Genomic DNA, 21536 nt, shown 5'->3' with positions numbered 1-21536 from the left:
TGCTAACCGGTGGATTCCCTTGGAAAGAGGAGTAGTGATAGGCCCAGTTCATGGTAGTTAACCATGCGGGAGTCGGTATGAAGTGAATGGCCAGAGAAGCCACTTGGCTGCATTGTGCTGTATAGCCACCAGGTGAACAGGAGAAAAAGGCTCCTAGCTCATTTTTCAGCTCTTTCAGGGTGGAGAACCTGTTGCTCAGTCTGATGTTCTTTTGAATTGGCTGACAAAAAGAACACCTACCAAAATGTACGTTCTCACTGCCAGCAGACCATGGCTCCGATTGGCAGAGCAGCTCACATGGTTTGAGTTTTGCTCTGAGCTGAGACCATGGATCTTTTGCTTGGCTTGGGGAAGTGACCAGACAAGGGGGTACTAGCATTTTGTTGAAGGTAGTGTAGGGTGCCGCAAGCAAAGAGTCTAAAAAGATCTTCATCCTCATTAATTTGGTAAAGCAAGGAGATTTTTTTCCTTCCAGTCAAATCCTTTGACTCAACCAAGCATGGCTGTCAAGATTTAAGGGGAGGCATGATCACAGAAGGCTTTCAAAACAATGCCAAGGAAGCCAAGATCTGTTTATTAGGCTAAATCTTAGCTCAGTTTAGGACACAATCAAAATGAAAAAGCAAAGCCAGCATTAGGATATAGATAAATAAATAAAATTAAAAAGTAAATAAAAAAACAAAGTAACGATAAGACAAAATGAAAACAGCCCCGATGAGCTAAAAGCCAAGCTAAAAAACAAGCTGATGCTCAGCTCTGCTCTCACATAATGATGTCATTGATGATTGGCAAGTAATTATATAACTATGCTTAAAAGGTGGTAATTGTCATTTTGGAAAAGAGGACTGACCGGGATCTAGAGAACTAATTTACCTTAAAAAGCTTAATATTGTGTGTGTGTGTGTGTGTGTGTGTGTGTATATTTACTAGGAAATATTGTGCTAATTATTAATACATGTCAGCCATACATGTCAGTAATACATGTTCTTCTCATTATCCTATAATAGATTATGGCAGGTGTTATTTATAACCTTACTTGGACTTCCAAATATGTGTTAGCATGGTTTTCATTTGTCCAGAATTTGATCTTTTCAGCTTCTGTTTATGATGGGTTATAATTTGTTTCAGCAAAAGTAGAAATTACTCAGTCTGTACACTTCCCCACCTCTTCCTTATAATTCCCTGAAGGACGTTCTTCAGTCTAAACTGGATCTTAGGTTGCCTGAATATACTGGCCTGATTATATGTGACCGTTTTATTACAAAATTTCAGGTGGCAATATTTCTGTATCTATTTAAGATGCAGGCAAATAACTTTTCTCATCATGTCTGGAGAAAAGTACAGTAAATGTACTATGCAGAGCTCTTAGACTGTCTGGAGCTAACAGACTGGTATTGTATTTAACAGTGGGTGACTAGGGTTTTCCTTTTTTTTAAACCCATTATTTCTCCTAATCCGTTAATATTGAGTATTTGGCAATACTGAGTACTGTTCCAATGTTTGTTTTTGTAGGTAGTGTATTTGATGCAGTGTGGCACTGCAAGTAAAACGGAATGTTTGTGTCATGCTTTTGATTTTACTCTAGTTGTGAGTGAAAAACAGACATAGTTATTTCAGGCTGCATCAGAAGTGGCATGATTAAACAGTACGCATTAAACTCAATCCAGCACGTACTGCTTCACTATTACAAACTATGTAATTTCAGTATGCGAGTGCACAGTATCCGCACATCCATGGACATGTAACACCTGCCATCTTATGAATGACTGCACATTCTTTACACTGTAACGTCGCTAGTGCCAAAGTTTAAAGAGCTTTAGTCATCAAAACGAATTTGACTAAACGCGATATGGTTAAAGCCCTTTATCAGGAGCTTTTGCTTAATTTGACAGGCCTGTCATGTTTTAATAATTCGGTAAGAATAAATAAAAAAAGCAACAAGATTTCAACAGTAACAACGAAAATCTCCTTAAAGAGGGTAGATGAGAATGTAGAGCTGCAGCTGTCTGCACCACAGCACAGAGTGCCTCTCGACATAAGTTCAAGAGAGTAGGAATAAAAGTATATCTATTTGCATATTTACATAGCACATACAACATAACTAGGAGTTGCAGCAGTATTACAGTGTAAAGTGCGCAGTGAGAGTGTCAGTACAGTAGCAGTTGTGAGAGATATATATATATATATATATATATATATCTCGCACAATGTGATATAGGCGACCTGCCTCAGGTGGAGGAGATTAAGTACCTTGGGGTCTTGTTAACGAGTGATGGGAAGAGGGATCATGAGATTGGCCACAGGCTGGGACAGGCGGCAGCAGTAATGCAGCCACTGTAGGGACTGTAGTGGTGAAGAGGGAGCTGAGCCAAAAGGTGAAGCTCTCTGTTTACCGGTCGGTCTATATCCTGACCCTCACCTATGGTCATGAGCTGTGGGTAATGACCGAAAGAATGAGATACAAGCGGCGGAAATGAGCTTTCTTTGCAGGGTGGCGGGCTACACTCTATTTGATAGAGTGAGGAGCTCAGTCATCCAGGAGGAGCTCGGAGTAGAGCCGCTACTCCTCCACATTGAGAGGAGCCAGCTGAGGTTGTTCGGGCATCTGATCCGGATGCCCCTGGACGCCTCCCAATGGGGATGTACCAGGCATGGCCTACTGGGACAAGACCCCGGCATCGTCCTAGGACCTCCAAGTTGGCCTGGGGGTCCCCGGGAATGAGCTGGAGGAAGTTGCGAGGCACAGGGTAATTTGGGATTCTCTGCTGTCCCAACTGCTATCACGACCCTAACTGGACCCAGCTTGTCTCCTACAACAGAGCCAGCCTTCCTAAAAAGTTTGTTTAGTTTGTTCTGATCACTTGTGCTAATGCTGCTACCCCAGCACACAACAGTAGAGAATAAAACCCTCGCCACAACAGACTGATAGAATGTCTATAGCAGCTTTGTGCACACACCAAAAAACCTCAGCCTCCTCAGAAAGTATGCACAGCTTTGACCTCTCTCGTCCACTGCGAGAGTGTTACAAGTATCTGGCTGTGCACTTGGACAACAAGCTAGACTAGAACTATGTGTCTACCATGTCCCCATCAGTTCCATCAATGGTGACTGGTGACAGGGCAGGTTAGACTTTAAATCCAGTACCATCTCCTTAGTCTTACTGATGTTCAGCTGTAGTCCATCTGTTTTTCTGATACTTTGTTAGCCCCCTTTTACCCTGTTCTTCAGTGGTCAGGACCTCCATGGACCCTCACAGAGCAGGTAGTATTTGGGTGGTGGATCATTCTCAGCACTGCAGTAACATTGATGTGGTGGTGGTGGTGTGTTAGTGTGTGTTGTGCTGGTACGAGTGAATCAGACACAGCAGTGCTGCTGGAGTTTTTAAACACTGTCCATTCACTGTCCACTCTATTAGACACTCCTGCCTTGTCAGTCCACCTTGTAGATGTAAAGTCAGAGACGACAGCTCATCTGCTGTTTCACAGTTTGTGTTGGTCATTGTCTAGTCCTTCATAAGTAGTCACAGGATGCTGCCCACAGGACGCTGTTGGCTGGATATTTTTTGTTGGTGGACTATTCTCAGTCCAGCAGTGACACTGAGGTGTTTAAAAACTCCAGCAGCACTGCTGTGTCTGATCCGCTCAGACTAACGCAACACTCAGTAACACCACTTGTGTCAAATACCTAAGTGCAGCATATTATGAGAAGAGCCCATAAAGTCATCGGCTGCTATCTTACATTTCATACATTGTGTTACAATTGTTTGTTTTTTTAGTGTAATTGTCATTCTGAGAATACACATGTATGAGTGATGCATTGCCCTTTTCCTGACACTCACATGTGCAGGGTCTGCCATAAACTTTGCTTAAGTTATAAAGCCTTTTTTCAGTTGTTTAAGTAAAATGTCCAGTACTGTCTGTGTAATAGCTGTGTTGATCTTTCTTTCACTATCCACTACTACACCTTACTCAGTTCTCCCTTTGTACTCCCTTTCCTTTCCTTCTCTTTTCTCCTCGCGCTCTCTCGCGCTCTCTCGCGCTCTCTCGCGCTCTCTCGCGCTCTTTCGCTCTCTCTCTCTTACTCTCTCTCTCTTACTCTCTTTCTCTCTTTCTCTCTTACACTTTTTCTTTCTTTCTTTCTCACTCTCTCTTTCTCTCTTTCTTTCTCTCTTTCTTTCTCTCTCTCTCTCACTCTCTTTCTCTCTCTCTCACTCTCTTTCTCTCTCTCTCACTCTCTTTCTCTCTCTCTCTCTCTCTCTCTCTCTCTCTCTCTCTCTCTCTCTCTCTCTCTCTCTCTCTCTCCCTCTTACTCTCTTACTCTCTCTGATCTTGCTTTCACTATCCACTACTACACCTTACTCAGTTCTCCCTTTGTACTCCCTTGCCTTCCTTCTCTCTCTCTCTCTCTCTCTCTCTCTCTCTCTCTCTCTCTCTCTCTCTCTCTCTCTCTCTCTTTCCCTCTTTCCCTCTTACTCTCTCTGACATTCACATGGTCCCTGCAGTCTTATTGACCTTGGTTCCTTCTCATTTGCATCCTCCATTTTTCATACCTCAGAATATGGCATTGGGGGACTTTTCCATCATTAAGTGAATTTACAGCGATTTCCTTATGTGTTTTCTCTGAGGGATTGGGTTATGAGATACACATTAAATATCCATTAATACCTCATTATCCCACTGATAAGATTACCATGATAATGAGGCAGAAATTCTAATTGTTGCACTACTGCGGGTGCCACTCATTTAATCATGCACCTGAAAGATGAGCAGCCCATAGCCCCTGCCTCGCTCACTGTAAACATGGCCAGCAGGGGAAAGCTCTCCTGCTGCCCCACAAACCCCACACACACACACACACACACACACACACACACACACACACACACACGTTGCTTGTCCTGAGATCTACTGAGAGGTGCTGCTGGTGTCACATAGTGTGCTCATGATCTCTGTCTCCATCTGACCATTATACACGCACACTTGTTGGCTCTCTTTTTCATAACACACTCCATACCCCTCTTTTTGTTGTACTTTGTTAGTTCATGGCACCTAGTTTGGAAGTTCTGGGGAGAAGCGTGTGTGGGACACTGGTAGGGAGAGTAACGAGGATATGAGTAATGCATTGCTCACTCTACACCCCAGAGTCATGACCTAGACAACTGTGGGTGCATGTGCATATGTATGCATGTGATGGGTCATAAGGAAGTGCCATTAACCTTTAACTACTCCAAGTGGTTTTCCAATTTCCTGCTGGTTAGAGTCTTAGTTGGGACTTACGAATTCTGATGTGCATTCTGTGTATTCTTTCTACACAGGGGCTGCTGTTGAGAATATGCTGGGGAGTCTGCTGTGTTTACCAGGGCCTGGCTCTGTTCTTTTGGACCCCTACGGGTCTACAATATCTGAGACAACAAGTGAGGCCTGGAGTGTGGAGGTTTTACCCAGTGACTCAGGTAAGTGGTCATTGAGAAGGAAATTAGTCACTCTTCATGTCTCCTTTATTTCAGGCTTTAGCATTGCCTGGAGGAACAGAGGTATTGCAGTATAGACAGCTGCAGGTGAGGTGTAGTCATGGTGTAGTATGACGGATGCTTCCAGTAAAAGCTAGTTATGTCTTAGCAGTTTGCGTTATTGCAGGCATTCCAAATGATATTTACTGCCTTCTTCCTTTGCATGTTGTAATCAGTATTTGAGGCACATCAATTACATGATGGCAATTGATTAATTACAGGTACTTAATTTAAATGCCATTTTGAAACTTCTGAAAGCTGGGAAGCTTTTTGTGTCACCTGGGTTTCATTTTTTTTTTTTTTTTTTTTTTTTTTTTTTTTTAAGATATGAAACAACATTTGACAGTGTTGTAAAGATTTATATAGGTAACCCCATTTGAAGCATCTCCTGTGATTATGACAGCAATACAAACTAAACTGCTTTTTGAACACAAAACACCATTATGATAAAAAAAAGTAAATGTACACAATAAATGTGAAATTGAATTGGTTTAAAATCGCTCTTATTATTGTACTTTGTATTGTTTCATTCAAAGTATTTATTTGAGTTTAATAAGTTAAACTGCTTGTTACTACAGGAAGTTTTTTTTTAAAGAATGAACTGACAAGTTTTTTGAGTGTATTGGCATGAGAGTAACTTATTGAAACATACTACTTTTGTTGCAATAAAGAGAAATTGCAGATGTAAAGTAAGAAAATGAAAAGGGGATGAACAGAAACTGGGTAACTCCTCCTTAATGTCTGAGTTTAAGAAAGAACTAATATATATCACAGTTGAGAACTTATCAACATCGCAGTCACTAAAGCATTAAACAAGTGGAGTATGAAACTAAAATAAACTTCCCAGACAAAAAATTAGTCACCTTGCGTCTTTAAGGTGATTTAAGGTAACTTTAGGCTCCTGCAGGTGGTGTTTCATGAGGATGATCAGGATATAAATACCTGCGGGCTGTGCAATGCGATTCATAGATTAAGACGGTACAATGCAGTGAATGTCTCAGTTGATGTGTGGAAATGAGTCACAAAGCAGATGTTAATGTTTGGCACAAAGGAGTGATTGCATTTGGTCGTGTTAAAGGCCATAGTTTGAAGGAAGTAGCTGGTGTATAGGTCATACGAATCTAGCGGCAGTGGCAAAAATCACAATAAAAATCGCTTTGCCTCCAGGTAAGAATTGCTTCTATAAGTCAATGCAGGTCCCTCACAATCCATTTCTGAAAGAACATTCTGCAGGGAACGGCATACCATGAACATATGGAGCACAGTGGCTTGCAAGAGGCTTTTGCTCACTTCTGCTTACAAAGTTGCCCAGTTAAAGTGGCCGAAGAGACAAAAAATTGGACGTTCATGACTGGAAACGTGTTATCTGGTCAGATGCCTCGTTTCTGCCTGTATGTGAATGATGTAGGTGTCGTGTTCATCGTAGACCGTAGTGGTTCAAGCAGGAGCAGGCTCTGTGATGTTCTGGGGTTTTTTAACTGTGTAGAAATGGATCATTTATTTGAGGTGACAGTAAATTTGAACCACACTGCATACACTGAGCTGCTGGAAGACCAGGTTTTGCCTTTTGCTGATCACCTTACTGAAGAACATTACATTCCTATCTCTTTAATCCAAGAGGCCAATTCTCGCGTTTAAAGGGTTGGAAATGTGACCGATTGGAACATCCAGGAGCTTTCACACAACTGGACTGGTCTGCAAAATCCACAGATTTGAATCCTCTTGAAAATCTGTGGAACTACCTGCAACATGCAATAAGACACCAGGGAAAGCATCCACGAAATCTGGCCAAACTACGCAATTCTTTGACACAAGAGTGGCTGAACATTGATATCATTGACATTTAAAAACTTGTCCAGTCCATGCCAAATCGAATCGCAGCTGTTATTTATGCTTGTGAAGGTATAACACGCTGTTAGGTACGTTTCAGACACAGGAGACAGGACAGTATGTGAAATGCAAATAAAACACAAAACAATTATTTGTAAATCTGTATTTACATGAAAATGACCTATACTTTACCTTGAAAATTTCAGAAAATTTCAATTCTCAGTTGTTTTCCGCTGAAGTCTTACATTTGAGAATGTATAACGTTAAAGGCCAGCTTATCCAATCAACTGAATGTCTAATTCACTGTTGGATGAAGCAGCTTCTGTTTAGTGTGCATTAGCCCTCCCTGTTGGACTGACTAACAGGTAGACCGTTATGAAAACAAATGCCATGAACTGGAAATGCATTTTGCCACAGAATAAGCTCAGTAGGTAATAACATGCAATGTCAAAAAGATTAGGCACTAACAATAATTACATTTCCAAAGCATTATTGAAAGTTGCTAATCCATAAAAGATAAATTACGTTTATCATTTTGATGCTATTTTGCATCACATTTAGCATATTAGTTTGTTTTCAGTCAGTTTATCAGTAAGTTTCCAAGTTTCTCTGTACATGAAACATTAGTACTATTATACAAACTAAAAATGTTATTATTGCTTTTGAATTTTTTTGTTTTGAGATATGGCTGTAACAGTTTTTATGTTATAGAATCTTAAATGCTTTGTTTTATATGAAATTAAACCTTCAGGAGTCAGGAGTTTAGGCTTCATTAAATGCTTAGTGTTGATGTGTGAATGTTTTGTAGAAACTGCAGATTTAAAGCAGGAGGAGCGTTTGCAGGAGTTGGAGAGCTGTTCAGGGGTGGGCAGCACTTCAGATGACACTGAGGTCAGAGAGGTCAGCTCACGACCCAGCACTCCAGGGCTAAGTGTTGTCTCAGGTATACACACACACACACACACACACACACACACATCCAATTTTTATCTTCACTCATCACATCCTCATCATTCAGTCAACCAAACACAGAGTTTACTTCCAGTACTTAATTGCCAGAAACAATTCTTTATTACAAAATAAAGGTATCAGTAATTAACAGTGTGCATAACACAGTTCCCATCTTTTCTCACCTTTTCAGCTCTTTTTATGTAGCGGCTCCCCAGCACTGACCTAATAATGAAAATTAAGACAATTGGCCTGGTGCAAGAGTGCTCACAGGTAGCTCTCATGAACCTTTCTTGGGGGATTCTGGCAGATAGTGTCTTTTCCTTGTTTCCTTGATCGTTCTTGCCTTTTCTCTCCTTTTACCACTCATTCTGAGCTTCCCTGAGAATTTTTTGGAGTCCCCATACCCTGTCAGATTGCTTCTGGTAGTAATTGTGCTATTTCACTCTTCCCCAAAGAGGAGATATGCTGAATAGAGGTGTGTTCAACATGAGTACTACTCGTACACCAGCACATCATCCCTATCTCACTCACCAACTCCTTTGGCTCAGAAAATCTCATACACACATTGAGAAAAAAGGTAACACTGATCTTATACAAGTTTCAGGGTTTTTTTTTGTTTTGTTTTGTTTTTTTTGTGAACAATTGTGTTTATTGACCAGGAAAGGAAATTGACCACTAACAATACAGGATAATGTCTGTACCCACAAACCTTCCATCCCTGACCCCTACCCTTCATCCCACCTGGTGGACAGTTATATAAAGTAAATTACACTACAGAGGCGTCTCAGTGTTCATTGGGAGGAAATAAGTAATCTCATGTTCGCAAAGTCAGTATTCCACCCTTCCATTGTGGGGTTCCAGCATTTAAGTTCTGCAGCTATAAAAGCAGCTTGCAGTTGATTTCTCTGCCATAATGACAAATAAATGAAGTAAAAATACATTTTAAAAAATCTAGGTTAAATATAGGTTCTTTCCTATTAGCACTGATATATCGATAGAAAGCTAGAATGTTGAAAGTGCTAGGCAATGCAAAAATATTGCTGAGAGGTCCATAACTTCCCTAAGGTCTCAGATGATTTAAAAAAAATCATGTTAACATTCATTCGTATCTTAGACTTCTTACAAAACATCTTAAACACAAAATGCAAAAAGTATCTGTAAAGCAAGTTTAAATTAAAAAAAAACTAACTAAAATAGCGTTGTAATAAAAAAATAATTGGATCACAAAATTCACTGAACTGAGTGTTAGAGCGTGACACAAACAGAACCATTTCATTAAACTATAATACACTGCTCAAAAAAATAAAGGGAACACTCAAATAACACATCCTAGATCTGAATGAATGAAATATTCACATTGAATACTTTGTTCTGTACAAAGTTGAATGTGCTGACAACAAAATCATCAATGGAAATCAAATGTATTAACAAATGGAGGCCTGGATTTGGAGTCACACACAAAATTAAAGTGGAAAAACACACGACAGGCTGATCCAACTTTGATGTGATGTCCTTAAAACAAGTCAAAATGAGGCTCAGTATTGTATGTGGCCTCCACGTGCCTGTATGACCTCCCTACAACGCCTGGGCAGCTCCTGATGAGGTGGCGGATGGTCTCCTGAGGGATCTCCTCCCAGACCTGGACTAAACCATCTGCCAACTCCTGGACAGTCTGTGGTGCAACGTGGTGTTGGTGGATGGAGCGAGACATGATGTCCCAGATGTGCTCAATCAGATTCAGGTCTGGGGAACGGGCTGGCCAGTCCATAGCTTCAATGCCTTCATCTTGCAGGAACTGCTGACACACTCCAGCCACATGAGGTCTAGCATTGTCCTGCATTAGGAGGAAACCAGGGCCAACCACACCAGCATATGGTCTCACAAGGGGTCTGAGGATCTCATCTTGGTACCTAATGGCACTCAGGCTACCTCTGGCATCACATGGAGGGCTGTGCGGCCCTCCAAAGAAATGCCACCCCACACCATTACTGACCCACTGCCAAACCGGTCATGCCGAAGAACGTTGCAGGCAACAGATCGCTCTCCACAGCGTCTCCAGACTCTTGTCACGTCTGTCACATGTGCTCAGTGTGAATCTGCTTTCATCTGTGAAGAGCACAGAGCGCCAGTGGCGAATTTGCCAATCCTGGTGTTCTCTGGCAAATGCCAAGCGTCCTGCACGGTGTTGGGCTGTGAGCACAACCCTTATCTGTGGACGTCGGGCCCTCATACCATCCTCATGGAGTCAGTTTCTAACCGTTTGTGCAGACACATGCACATTTGTGGCCTGCTGGAGGTAATTTAGCAGGGCTCTGGCAGCTCCTCCTGTTCCTCCTTGCACAAAGGCAGAGGTAGTGGTCCTGCTGCTGGGTTGTTGCCCTCCTACGGCCTCCTGAAATTGATTGTCAATCATTGTTGCTTCCTAAGTGGACAGTTTGATTTCACTGAAGTTTGATTTACTTGGAGTTATATTGTGTTGTTTAAGTGTTCCCTTTATTTTTTTGAGCAGTGTATAAAGGAAAACTGTTTGTTCACATTTGATGTCCATTGATTTTTCAAAACAATTCAAGGTCAGATGTCCGAGAAAGGCAGTGTTTTGTTAAAACGATGTAATTTGTTATTCATTGTTTTTGCAACAAACCTGAAAAATGAAAAGATACATTTAAGTACTGAAAGTGGTGCATGATACTTAAACTCAGCAGTGTTGATCATTTTTGTTGTTTTAGCTTTTCTTTCACCATTTTAGAGACCCTGGCCAACCCCAGCTAACCAAACTAAGAAATGTCCCCCCTGTGCAGAGAAACTTAGACTAATTTCTTAACAGTGGTGGTGATAAAAACCAGGGGTCTCAACATCTACAAGACAAAGCCATTTTATTTATTATCCAATACCACCACTGACCCTACATGTACTTTGAGTTGTTATATTTAATGTTGATAAGGGAAAAATACTCATGAATGTAAAAAAAAAAAAAAATTACATTTTAAGGCAAAACTATCACAAACTATCATAAAAAAAAAAATCTGTCGACAGGCAGCACACATCGAACTACTTCATGTAATAACTTTCTGTGGGGGAGCTTTCAGAGGCACTAAACGCTTCAGACATCTGGTTACTGTCAAAACCACTGTGAACAAATCTGACTGCAAATTTCTTGAGATTGAAGCATTTCACATCAAACCACTCCGAATGTCTGACTGCCTGAACCCTCTTGGGCTTGGAATTCACCAGAGCTGCACAGGCTGCTACTGGAATCCTCTTCCACTCCTCCATGATGACATCATAGAGCTGGTGGATGTTAGACACCTTGTGCACCTCCTCCTTCTGCTTGAGGACCCCCCACAGGTGCTCAGTTGGGTTTAGGAGACATACTTGGGCAATCACCTTTACCTTCAGCAAGGCAGTTATAATCTTGGAGGTCTGTTTAGGGTTGTTATCAAGTTGGAGAACTGCCATGCGGTGCGAAGGGAGGGTATCATGCTCTGCTTCAGAATATCACAGTACATGCTGCAATTCATCTTTCCCTCAGTGAACAGCAGCTCCCCAGTGCCGGCAGCACTCATGCAGCTCCAGACCATGATGCTACCACCACCATGCTTAACTGTAGGCAAGAGATAGTTGTCTTGGTACTCCTCACCAGGGAGCCACCACACATTCTGGACACCATCTGAGCCAAACAAATTTATCTTTGTCTCGTCAGACCACAATACATGGTTCCAGTAATCCATATTCTTGGACTGCTTCTCTTCAGCAAACTGTTTGTGTGATTTCTTGTACATCAGCTTCAGAAGAGGCTTTCTTCTGTGACGACGGCCATGCAGACAGAGTTGATGTATTGTGCGGCATATGGTCCAAACACTGACAGACTGACCTCTCACTTCTTCAACCTCTGCAGCAATGCTGGCAGCACTCATGCATGCTTTTTTTTTTTTTTTTTTTTAATTAAAAGCTAATCTCTGGATATGACATTGAACTTGTGAACTCATCTTCTTTGGTCAACTTCAGAGTGGAACCTGTCCTGGAAAACTGTTTACCCATTTTTTTTTTTTTTTATTTTTTTTACAGTTTTAAATGTTTGAATGTATTCAATGCTCATTTCATGTCTTGCACTGCCTGTAGCAAAAAAAAAAATACTTGTGCTAATAGTATGTGCAGAGTCAATACTGATCATTACAACATGGTTTTGCCACTTAGAAATGCAAGATAATGATTTTGGTGGATGTTTTGTTACTTGTGTAGGTATCAGTGCAACATCTGAAGACATCCCTAACAAAATTGAGGACCTGCGTTCAGAATGTAGCTCAGACTTTGGAGGCAAAGACTCTGTGACCAGTCCTGATGGAGAGGAATCTACACATGGTACAAACACACATACCGATTTAACAGGAATGCATTAACATCTATCTAAAATAATTACTGAACATGTTGGAAGGACTTTTCTTATGTGGAGCTGAAGGAACTGTTTATGTACAGAGACCATAGATAATTCAGTAATTAAATAATACAAAAGCACTGTAGAACGCTGTCACAAGATAAAAGATCATCCTGTTTATAAGGACATTAGAGATTTTTGTTGTTTGGGCTGGGGTTAACACATTTTACCTGTTTACCTCTCCTTTTCTCCAGCAGCACACACTCTTTCCTGTGCCCCTTCTCAAGCAGATTCTCTGCTGGCCATGTTTGATCCCCTTTCTTCTGGAGAAGGTAATATCAGCCACCAGCCTGCTCTGCTCTTGGCAATATTAAAGTTGTGTATAGGTGTGTAGTGGTAGAAATATCTATTTTGCTGTTAAAAATGTGGACATATGTATTGGCTTGGTTAACAGTATGTCTCTTGCCAGTGGGCAAAAATTATTCAGACTAACTCTGCTTCTTAATGCTTTGATTCATTCTTTGATGAAAGGAACAAAATGTCTTGATAGATAGCCCACATATGTGAAACACATTGCATATCTCTCACTATAAGAAGCAGTGGTGCTTTATAGTAGGGATGCACAACAACTCAGAATTTTTATTGATTTATTTATTTAGTTAGTTACTTCCATACGAGTTTCCATGATAAAGACATCATTGAAAGCTACAATGACAGAACAGTGTGAGTGCTTTTCTGTGCTGGGATTGAAGCTTAAAATTCCATTTAACATTAGAATTGTTCTTGCACCCAGTATTGCGAGGCAGTAATAGCTACAGTCATAAGAAACAAACACATAAATAAATACTGTTTTTTTTTTTGTTTTTTTTTTCACTGTAGTGAAAGTTACTTTTGTAATTTTTTTAATTTGCTTAAAAGAGGTTAGCAAGATCTCTGTACACATACAAAAAAACAAAAAAAAACAATCTGTACTACATCTAGTCCCTGGCACACCAGTGTAATAATAATTTATTAGTTCTCATTGTCACTGTAATATCTGACAGTGCATTTTAATATAGTATAGTCGTTATAGTACAGTAAATAGTAGTTCTGTCATAGTTTTAGATAATTGGTTAAAATTATTTGAGCAATTATTGATCACACTTAGTCTAGTTGACTATTTATTGCAGTTATGTTCTACAGTTCTACAGCTTAGAAAACAAGTCACCTTGAATCAAACGGCAGTTCTCTGATTCCACTAGTAGCATTAAGTTCTTGAACTTTTTGTGTTTCAAAAAATAATAAATGAATAAAAGGAAACAAGGTCAAAGATGAAGCATCAAGCTGCCATCAACCCTTCATAGGCCACTAAAATTCCGATGATAATAATAATAATAGTGATGATAATAAGTTTTATATATGATAATGTAATGCATTTAAAACCAGCTTTTTCAAACTAAAAGGACGTTTTACAAGCTTCTTAACAATAGATAAAACATGCACGTGTGCGCGCACACACACACACACACACACACACACACACACACACACACACACACACACACACACACACAAAGAGTTCCCAGCTGACACTGTGTAGAGTCATTTAGAATCCCTCTGAAGCTTCCATAGCTGTGGGGCTCTTCTCTCTAGCCTAGAAAAGTTCTTAGCCATGAAGGGATTACCATTGCTCAAGCATCTTCATAGCTGCAGTGTCGCTCATGCAGCCAAACATCAGCGCTCAAGCAACTCTACCAGGCAGTCCTATAGTTAAAATAAGGTGTCACGCTGGTGGTTGGCCCCTGCAGCCATGTAGCTCTTATGGGGGTCCTGACAGTTGAAGAAAATGGTTTAAAAAAAAAAGAAAAGGGCTAACAAAATGTACAGAAAAATAGCCATCTGTAATTGTAAAATTCAAAAGTTAACCTGTATGACAAGTGCACCTGAAGAGTGCCTGTATGTTGAGTGGAGCTAATGAAATGGCCAACTGATTGTAGATACAAGAATGTATACTTAAAGAAGTGGCCCATTGCTGTAATCAAAATAATGCACATGCTGTCCCTACAAAATGCTGAGAAATTAATACATGCTTTCATAATAAATGAAAAATACTGGATAAATACTGTAATTTTGTCACCAACTGGTTGCCCTGCTTTCTCTCTAAATAGGCTCTAATTGGTTCAGAATCTACTATCTTGTGCACTTACTGGGAGAAGAACATTTGATCGTATTACCGGGTTCTTATTACACTGGCTTGCTGTTAAGGTTTACATTGACTACAAGGTGTTACTTTAGACATTTAAAGCTCTTAACAGCCTTGCTCTGGCATATATTACTGATTTGCTGAAGTATTATAGCCAGTGGTTCACCACCTTGTTGAGCTGAGGCAGGCTTACTGCAAATACCAGTTGTTGCAAGATTTTTTTTTTATTTATTTTTTTTATAGAACTCCTAAACTGTGGAATAGCATTTCAGAGAAAAGTAATAGATGTTTTAATTAAAAGCGCCTATTCATATTATTCGTTTGCGCCAATAAGGCCACATCGCCATGTTAGCAGGCAGGTGCCTGAAGACCAAAAGAAAAATAGTTTAGAATGACCATGAAAAACATGAAAACATATGTTTACACTTCAGATGCAGTCTCGAGAAAACACTGCAAAGAGAAGATTAGCTGGATTGGTGGGATGAAGCCATATATCCTGCTTATTTTCAGAGCTCAGAAAATTCCATTTCACGAGATTTTACAAAAACTAATAAAAGTGGTTAGCAAAGTGAACTCATACAAAAATATAAGTTAACTTCTTATTCAAAAGCTTTTCATTAGAATTTTGCGTTCCATCCTAAATGGTGCTGCAGTTACACTGAGGAGTCTTACACATAAAACAGATTACGGAGGTTGGCGAACACAAAGCCAACATCAGCTTACCTTAATGAATGAATGAATTTACCTCAAAAAATGTATCCTTAATTAACAAGCACCTTAAGCTTTCACTTGGAAATTTTTAATGAGCAGCTAACCTGCATCTTAGCAAAGCAGCTGTTCAGCGCATCTCACTGGCTAATCTAATGCCGCATCCCAAACCACACACTTCTGCACTTTACCTGCTAATTAATGCACTATTTTTACACACTATTTAGCGTGCTAGTATGTGGTTTGGGACTGGACAGTAGTAATGCAACAGGAAATCTCAGCCATATAGATTTCAGCTTTCATTCTTTATCACTACAGCTGATACGCTACATCTCAATACAGACCACCATAACACTGCTGAATGAACTTGAAGCTGCCTAAGAAAATGGTGGCACAATTGGGACGTTGGAATATTATCAGTTAAGAAAACTTAATGGGTGTTTGTTTATAAAAACATATTTGTTTAGGTTAGCTTGTACTTCGCTGCATACGTTAAAAAAAACAGTGCTAATTGCAAATATTTATATAAAATTTCTATTTATGTGAAAAATGTCATGGATTACACAGATCTGCTCCAAAGCCATTTTAAAATTTGTCCCATTGGTGGGACGGCTAATCTGATAGTGTTGAGAATGACTGCGTAATGTGAGTGCATGCATGTTTGTGTATGTGTTTGTGTGTGGGGCACAAGGTGAAGGGGATGACAGGTTGTTAGACCTCACTGCAGGTGTTTTGGCACAGTGGCCCATCCCCACTGAGGTTGTGGCACAGGGCTGCCATTGGAATGCAGTCAGTAGAGATGCTATACCCTTGAAACAGGTGGCCAACTTTCACTTGGGGTCTGTCTCCTTGACAGCTCTTATTCCTATGTTCACTTTTGCTGCTTGTACTTTTCTACCCTCGCTGTGCATTTGTGTTCATGCGAGTGTTTTCACATGACTAACATTCATGAACGTTTGTGTCTTTTTAGGGTAAACTTAAAAACTTTCAGTGAAAAATCACTATTTTCCAGTATTTACAGTATTTTCAGTATTTTCCAACAAACTTCCAGTTCTACCAGTTCAAAAGCAAAATGAGCTGCCTGTTTTTACCACAGCTCTTTGCAGTTTTCTTGATGAACTTGGAAGTGCTGAATTAGACATCTGAAACAAACACCTGTGTGCAAGCTGGAGCAATACTTTCACTCTCGCTCACAGGCTCATGCACCGGCACCATTGTTAGACCCAAGGTGCACTACGCCAGACCCCCTCACCCTCCTCCAGACCCTCCCATCCCAGAGGCCAGTGCAATGGGACCATCTGAGCCACGTCCCTCACTCTTTGCACCCCACTACCTGGCCCAGTCTGAGCTGGAGCACACCAAGCAAAGGCACTCGTACCCTGAGCGTCTGGTCAGAAGCCGCAGCACGGATGTAGTATCTGCAGGTCGCAGACCCAACAGTGACCCAGGCCTAAACCGCAGGACCATGATGGAGGAGAGGGACCAGGTGGGCGTCTATTCAACAGGACCCACAGCCTCTCCGAGCAAAGACTCACTACGAGTAGAGGTGTGCAAGGCAGGACGTTTCCATGTTGTCATGATTTTGCTACATGCCTCAGTTTTAAGAGAGAATTATTAAATTTAATGTTTTTTTTTTCTTAGATTGGACTGTGTTTGTAATTCACAACTATAAATTCTTATCCTACAAATTATTTTTGAGTCACATTGAAAATTCAGTCACTCAATAACTCAGCTGTTTTCATTTGGGTCTGTAATTTGCTTAAGATTATATGTTGAATTCCACTCTTATCCTAATGTAATATACTGAATTGCTTGAATGGTTTTGTATATCTGTTCAGTCTGAAGACAGAAAGGACAGTGATGACGAGAAGTCTGACAGAAACAGACCCTGGTGGAAGAAGCGCTTTGTTCCTGCCATTCCTAAAGGTGAAAAATTGCTTCCAAAATGAATTCATTCTTCTTACAAGAATGTATGTCTAATGGTCTTTTCCACTGACTTGCAACAAGCATGGCTGAGGCAAATTTGAGGTTTGTCTGTGAAGCCCAATTGTATCTGTTGCTGTTTGTGTTCCTCACACAGTGCTCTATTGGACTGCAGAGAGTGAAATCACAGGTAACCCAGTATCTCTCATGAGCTAGCATTGTAAACTAGAGGCTTAGTCTTACATATACAGTAGTCCCATTCTAGATTTTGTAGACTCACTCCTCGTCCCACTGTGCGATGGCTGGAGCTGTGACTTGCCTCAGTGAAGCTTTGCATCCTCATCCATGCAGTTGTTTTGCTTTTTATTTGTGAACTGGTAGATACCAGTTTCAGGTGCATTTGCCTACACTTTTATTTAATGTAAAATGTTTTTTTATTTGTTAGTGAAAAATTTTAAAGAACAAACGTTGCAACCTTAATTCTAAGCATACTTGTTCCTTGTACAGTTGTATGTTGTAAACATTCTCTTCCCGCTGCAGGCTTAAAGGATTATATTAATTATTTGGATGTTCTCTTAGTTTTTATTTGCTTTTTTGTATTTAAGGAGTGGAGTAGTTTTGTGGACAGTAATTTGGACTCTTCTGTGACATGAAGGAACCATATCAGTAAATTCTCAAGAGTGGATTCCTAGTAGATAGTGTTAATCATAAATAAAAGGGGATTTGCCGGCAGGGATGCAGTTTAGTACTGATTTGTGCACTGACTTTTTTTTTTTCTCTCTACAGCACCAATTGCAGCATTCCGAAAGCGGGACAAGCAGGAAAAAGACGAACAAGGAGGAGAGAGGGTCCCTCTAGGTCTGCTGCTGTTTATCCCCACCTTTCTGGCTCATTCTTATTTACAAACTTAGTGCATGACTTTCATACTGCTTAATAATAGATAATAATGCTTAGTAATAGTCCAGTAAGTAATAATCCAAACTATCAGACAGCTACTGTTTCAGGTTGTTCTGAATTTAACTACCTCAGAGAAGCTGTCTTTTTAAATTGGCAGTGCCATGTCTAAAGCAGCATTGTCTTGTAGGTGATGTAAATTTTATGAAAGCAGTTAAATTTCTGAAAATTTAGTTATTTTAAAGACCACCTTTTCAACTAAATTTTCCATTCTGCCTTTGACCAGGTCTGTGGAGTTAATTTTATGTCAATATGAATACAGTCTACAAGCAAAATATTAAGGATCAAAATGTTAAAAATATGTTACAAGTATAAATAATGAGTCAGATCAAACATCATTTTTCATAAGGGTTACTATTGATTTTCTCTCATTCAGATAATGCGTTGCTCATTTTGCCAGTTTGTGCTTTAATTTTTTTCTGTATTTGCTGATAAACGTTTGTTTCTGAAATCGCTCCTTTGCTTCTGATTTTTGGCACTTCTTTAACAGGTCTTACAAGAGGGGCATTCACCTGCAATTTCTATTGGTCAACTAATTAGGAGTGACAGGTCTTCTGAGTACTGTGTGTTCCCGCCATGCTGAGGGGGTGGTTCATGCTGAGAGGTTTAAAAGACCTGCAAATCCCAATCAGTTAACCAGTAGAGAGTTTGTGTGAATGTCCTCTTCTAAGACCTGCCCCCTGTTAAAAACTGCCAAAAGTCAGAAGCAAAAGAGCGATTCCAGAAGTAAAATGCTGAAAATTGCAGAATGCAAAATGAAGAAATAGAAAAAAAAAGTTAAAGCAAAAACTCAAAATGAGTAATAAATGTATGTCCAAATGTATGGAAATGAGAGGTAATGTTTTTTGAGAAATTAAGTTTGATTTAATTGTTTCTATTTGTATTTGCAACATATTTTGGACATTTTGATACTCAAAATTTGATTGTGGATTTTAATATTTTATTTGAAACTTCTGGCACAAAATTAATTCCATACATTCTCCACATTCACATAAAACTAAAAGAAAGTTGAAGAAAACATCACAGCAACAAATAAAATGTTTGTTCACTAGAAAAGACGCCCAACATATTTAACTTCTCCATTTTTAAAAAGTTTCATATGAAATGTAGAAGTGGGCATAGAGGGTGTATGTATATACACGTCTCACACATCTGCAAATATTGTATTAAATCTTTTCATTGGACAACATTATAGAAATTAAACTTGGATTCCAAGGATTCAAGGAGATTTTATTGTCATTCGCATCACATGGTACATGAGGTGGAACGAAATTAAGATCTCATGGTCCAGTTTACACCCAAGAGCTGTTATTAAAATAGATAAATAAATAGAAAGTACACAAGAGAGGGAGAGTAGGAGAGTAGGCAGTTAGCAGCAATATGAAGTCCAGAGTGCAAGTTTGCTATAGCAGCATGATATTGACTTAGAGCAGTGGATAAAGTGTCTAGATAAAGTACTATATACTAGATATAACTTAGTGTACAGCTTGTATAGCAGTGCAGATTTACTGTCCTCTGAAAAGAATTCAACACACAGCCATTAATGTCTAAATAGCTGGCAGCACAAGTGGCTACACCTCACAGTGAACATATCCAAGTTGTGCCCAATTGTGTCGTTGTCCCTCCCTGGTGTCATGTGGCTTATTAGAGTTAGGAAGTTCCAGGTGTGAATGCGGAACAGGGCTGTTAAATTTGGTGTCTTGGGTACAATTCACTCATACTGGCCACTGGATATTCAACATGGCACCTCATGGCAAAGAATTCTCTGAGGATGTGAGAAATAGAATTGCTGTTCTCCTCAAAGACGCCTAGGCTATAAGAAGACTGCTAACACCCTGAAACTGAGCTATAGCATGGTGGCCAAGGTCATACAGCAGTTTTCAAGGACAGGTTCCACTTGGAACAGGCCTCATCAGGGTCGACCAAAGAAGTCCACGTGTTCAGCATCATATCCAGATGTTAGCTTAAAAAAATAGATACATGAGTGCTGCTTGCATTGTTGCAGAGGTTGAAGAAGTGGGAGGTCAGCCTGTCAGTGCTCAGACCATACGCCACACAAAGCATCAACTCTGTCTGCATGGCCGTCGTCCCAAAAGGAAGCCTCTTCTGAAGCTGACGCACAAGAAATCCCACAAACAGTTTGCTGAAGAGAAGCAGTCCAAGAATATGCATTACTGGAACCATGTATTGTGGTCTGACGAGACAAAGATAAACTTGTTTGGCTCAGATGGTGTCCAGCATGTGTGGTGGCTCCCTGGTGAGGAGTACCAAGACAACTGTCTCTTGCCTACAGTGTGGTAGCAAGCATGGTGGTGGTAGCATCATGGTCTGGAGCTGCATGAGTGCTGCCAGCACTGAGGAGCTGCTATTCATTGAGGGAAGCATTAATTCCAACATCTACTGTGACTTTCTGAAGCAGAGCGTGATCCCTCCCTTCGGAAATTGCGCCGCATGGCAGTTTTCCAACTCAATAACGACCCCACACACACCTCCAAGATAACAACTGCCTTGCTGAAGGTAAAGGTGATGGACTGGCCAAGTATGTCTCCAGACCTAAACCCAATTGAGCACCTGTGGGGCATCCTCAAGCAGAAGAAGGAGGAGCGCAAGGTGTCCAACATCCACCAGCTCCGTGACGTCATCATGGAGGAGTGGAAGAGGATTCCATTAGCATCCTGTGCAGCTCTGGTGAATTCCATGTCCAAGAGGATTATGGCAGTGCTAGATAATAATGGTGGTCACACTAAATATTGACACTTTGAGCACAGTTTGGATAATTTGGTCTGTGTGTGTGTGGAGGAAAAATGCCATAGTGCTTATAAATGAATGCAATAAATTGACTTGCATATAAATAAGCTGATGCTGACACACGTACCTGTATTAAAAGTAGCATGGCAAATACCAATACCATAATTGCTATGAAATTATAATTATTGTTAAAATAATGCCTAAACTTATTACACAACATTGTATACAATCCCAGTTTTAAAAATGGTCTGAAGTATTTCTTAATTTTGTAATATGAAAGACTTTTTGACTGATTCGTTTTTTGAAGCTATTTGACAGTTTGTGCAGTGTTGTAGCTGTAGCTGCAGTGTAATGGTAGA

The 21536-nt window shown here is 40.2% G+C and overlaps 1 protein-coding gene across 6 annotated transcripts in view; it reads left to right on the top strand.

The window, feature by feature from the left end:
• gapvd1 (GTPase activating protein and VPS9 domains 1) overlaps positions 1–21536 on the top strand; it is a 73620-nt gene that overhangs the window by 39784 nt on the left and 12300 nt on the right. For 3 of the 6 annotated variants that reach the window (XM_037536072.1, XM_037536071.1, XM_037536075.1), the window contains 8 exons: positions 5315–5452; positions 8148–8282; positions 12530–12649; positions 12917–12994; positions 16749–17098; positions 17391–17478; positions 17633–17665; positions 18262–18333. In XM_037536072.1, the coding sequence (XP_037391969.1) occupies positions 5315–5452; positions 8148–8282; positions 12530–12649; positions 12917–12994; positions 16749–17098; positions 17391–17478; positions 17633–17665; positions 18262–18333 (1014 nt within the window). The remainder of the gene's footprint in view (positions 1–5314; positions 5453–8147; positions 8283–12529; positions 12650–12916; positions 12995–16748; positions 17099–17390; positions 17479–17632; positions 17666–18261; positions 18334–21536) is intronic. The other 3 variants (XM_037536076.1, XM_037536074.1, XM_037536073.1) reach the window with 2 other exon arrangements.

This window comes from Pygocentrus nattereri, chromosome 29 (genome assembly GCF_015220715.1).
Source record: "Pygocentrus nattereri isolate fPygNat1 chromosome 29, fPygNat1.pri, whole genome shotgun sequence".
NCBI classification, from domain to species: Eukaryota; Metazoa; Chordata; class Actinopteri; order Characiformes; family Serrasalmidae; genus Pygocentrus; species Pygocentrus nattereri.
Note: the sequence above shows the minus strand (reverse complement) of the source record. Positions and strands in the feature narration are given on the sequence as shown.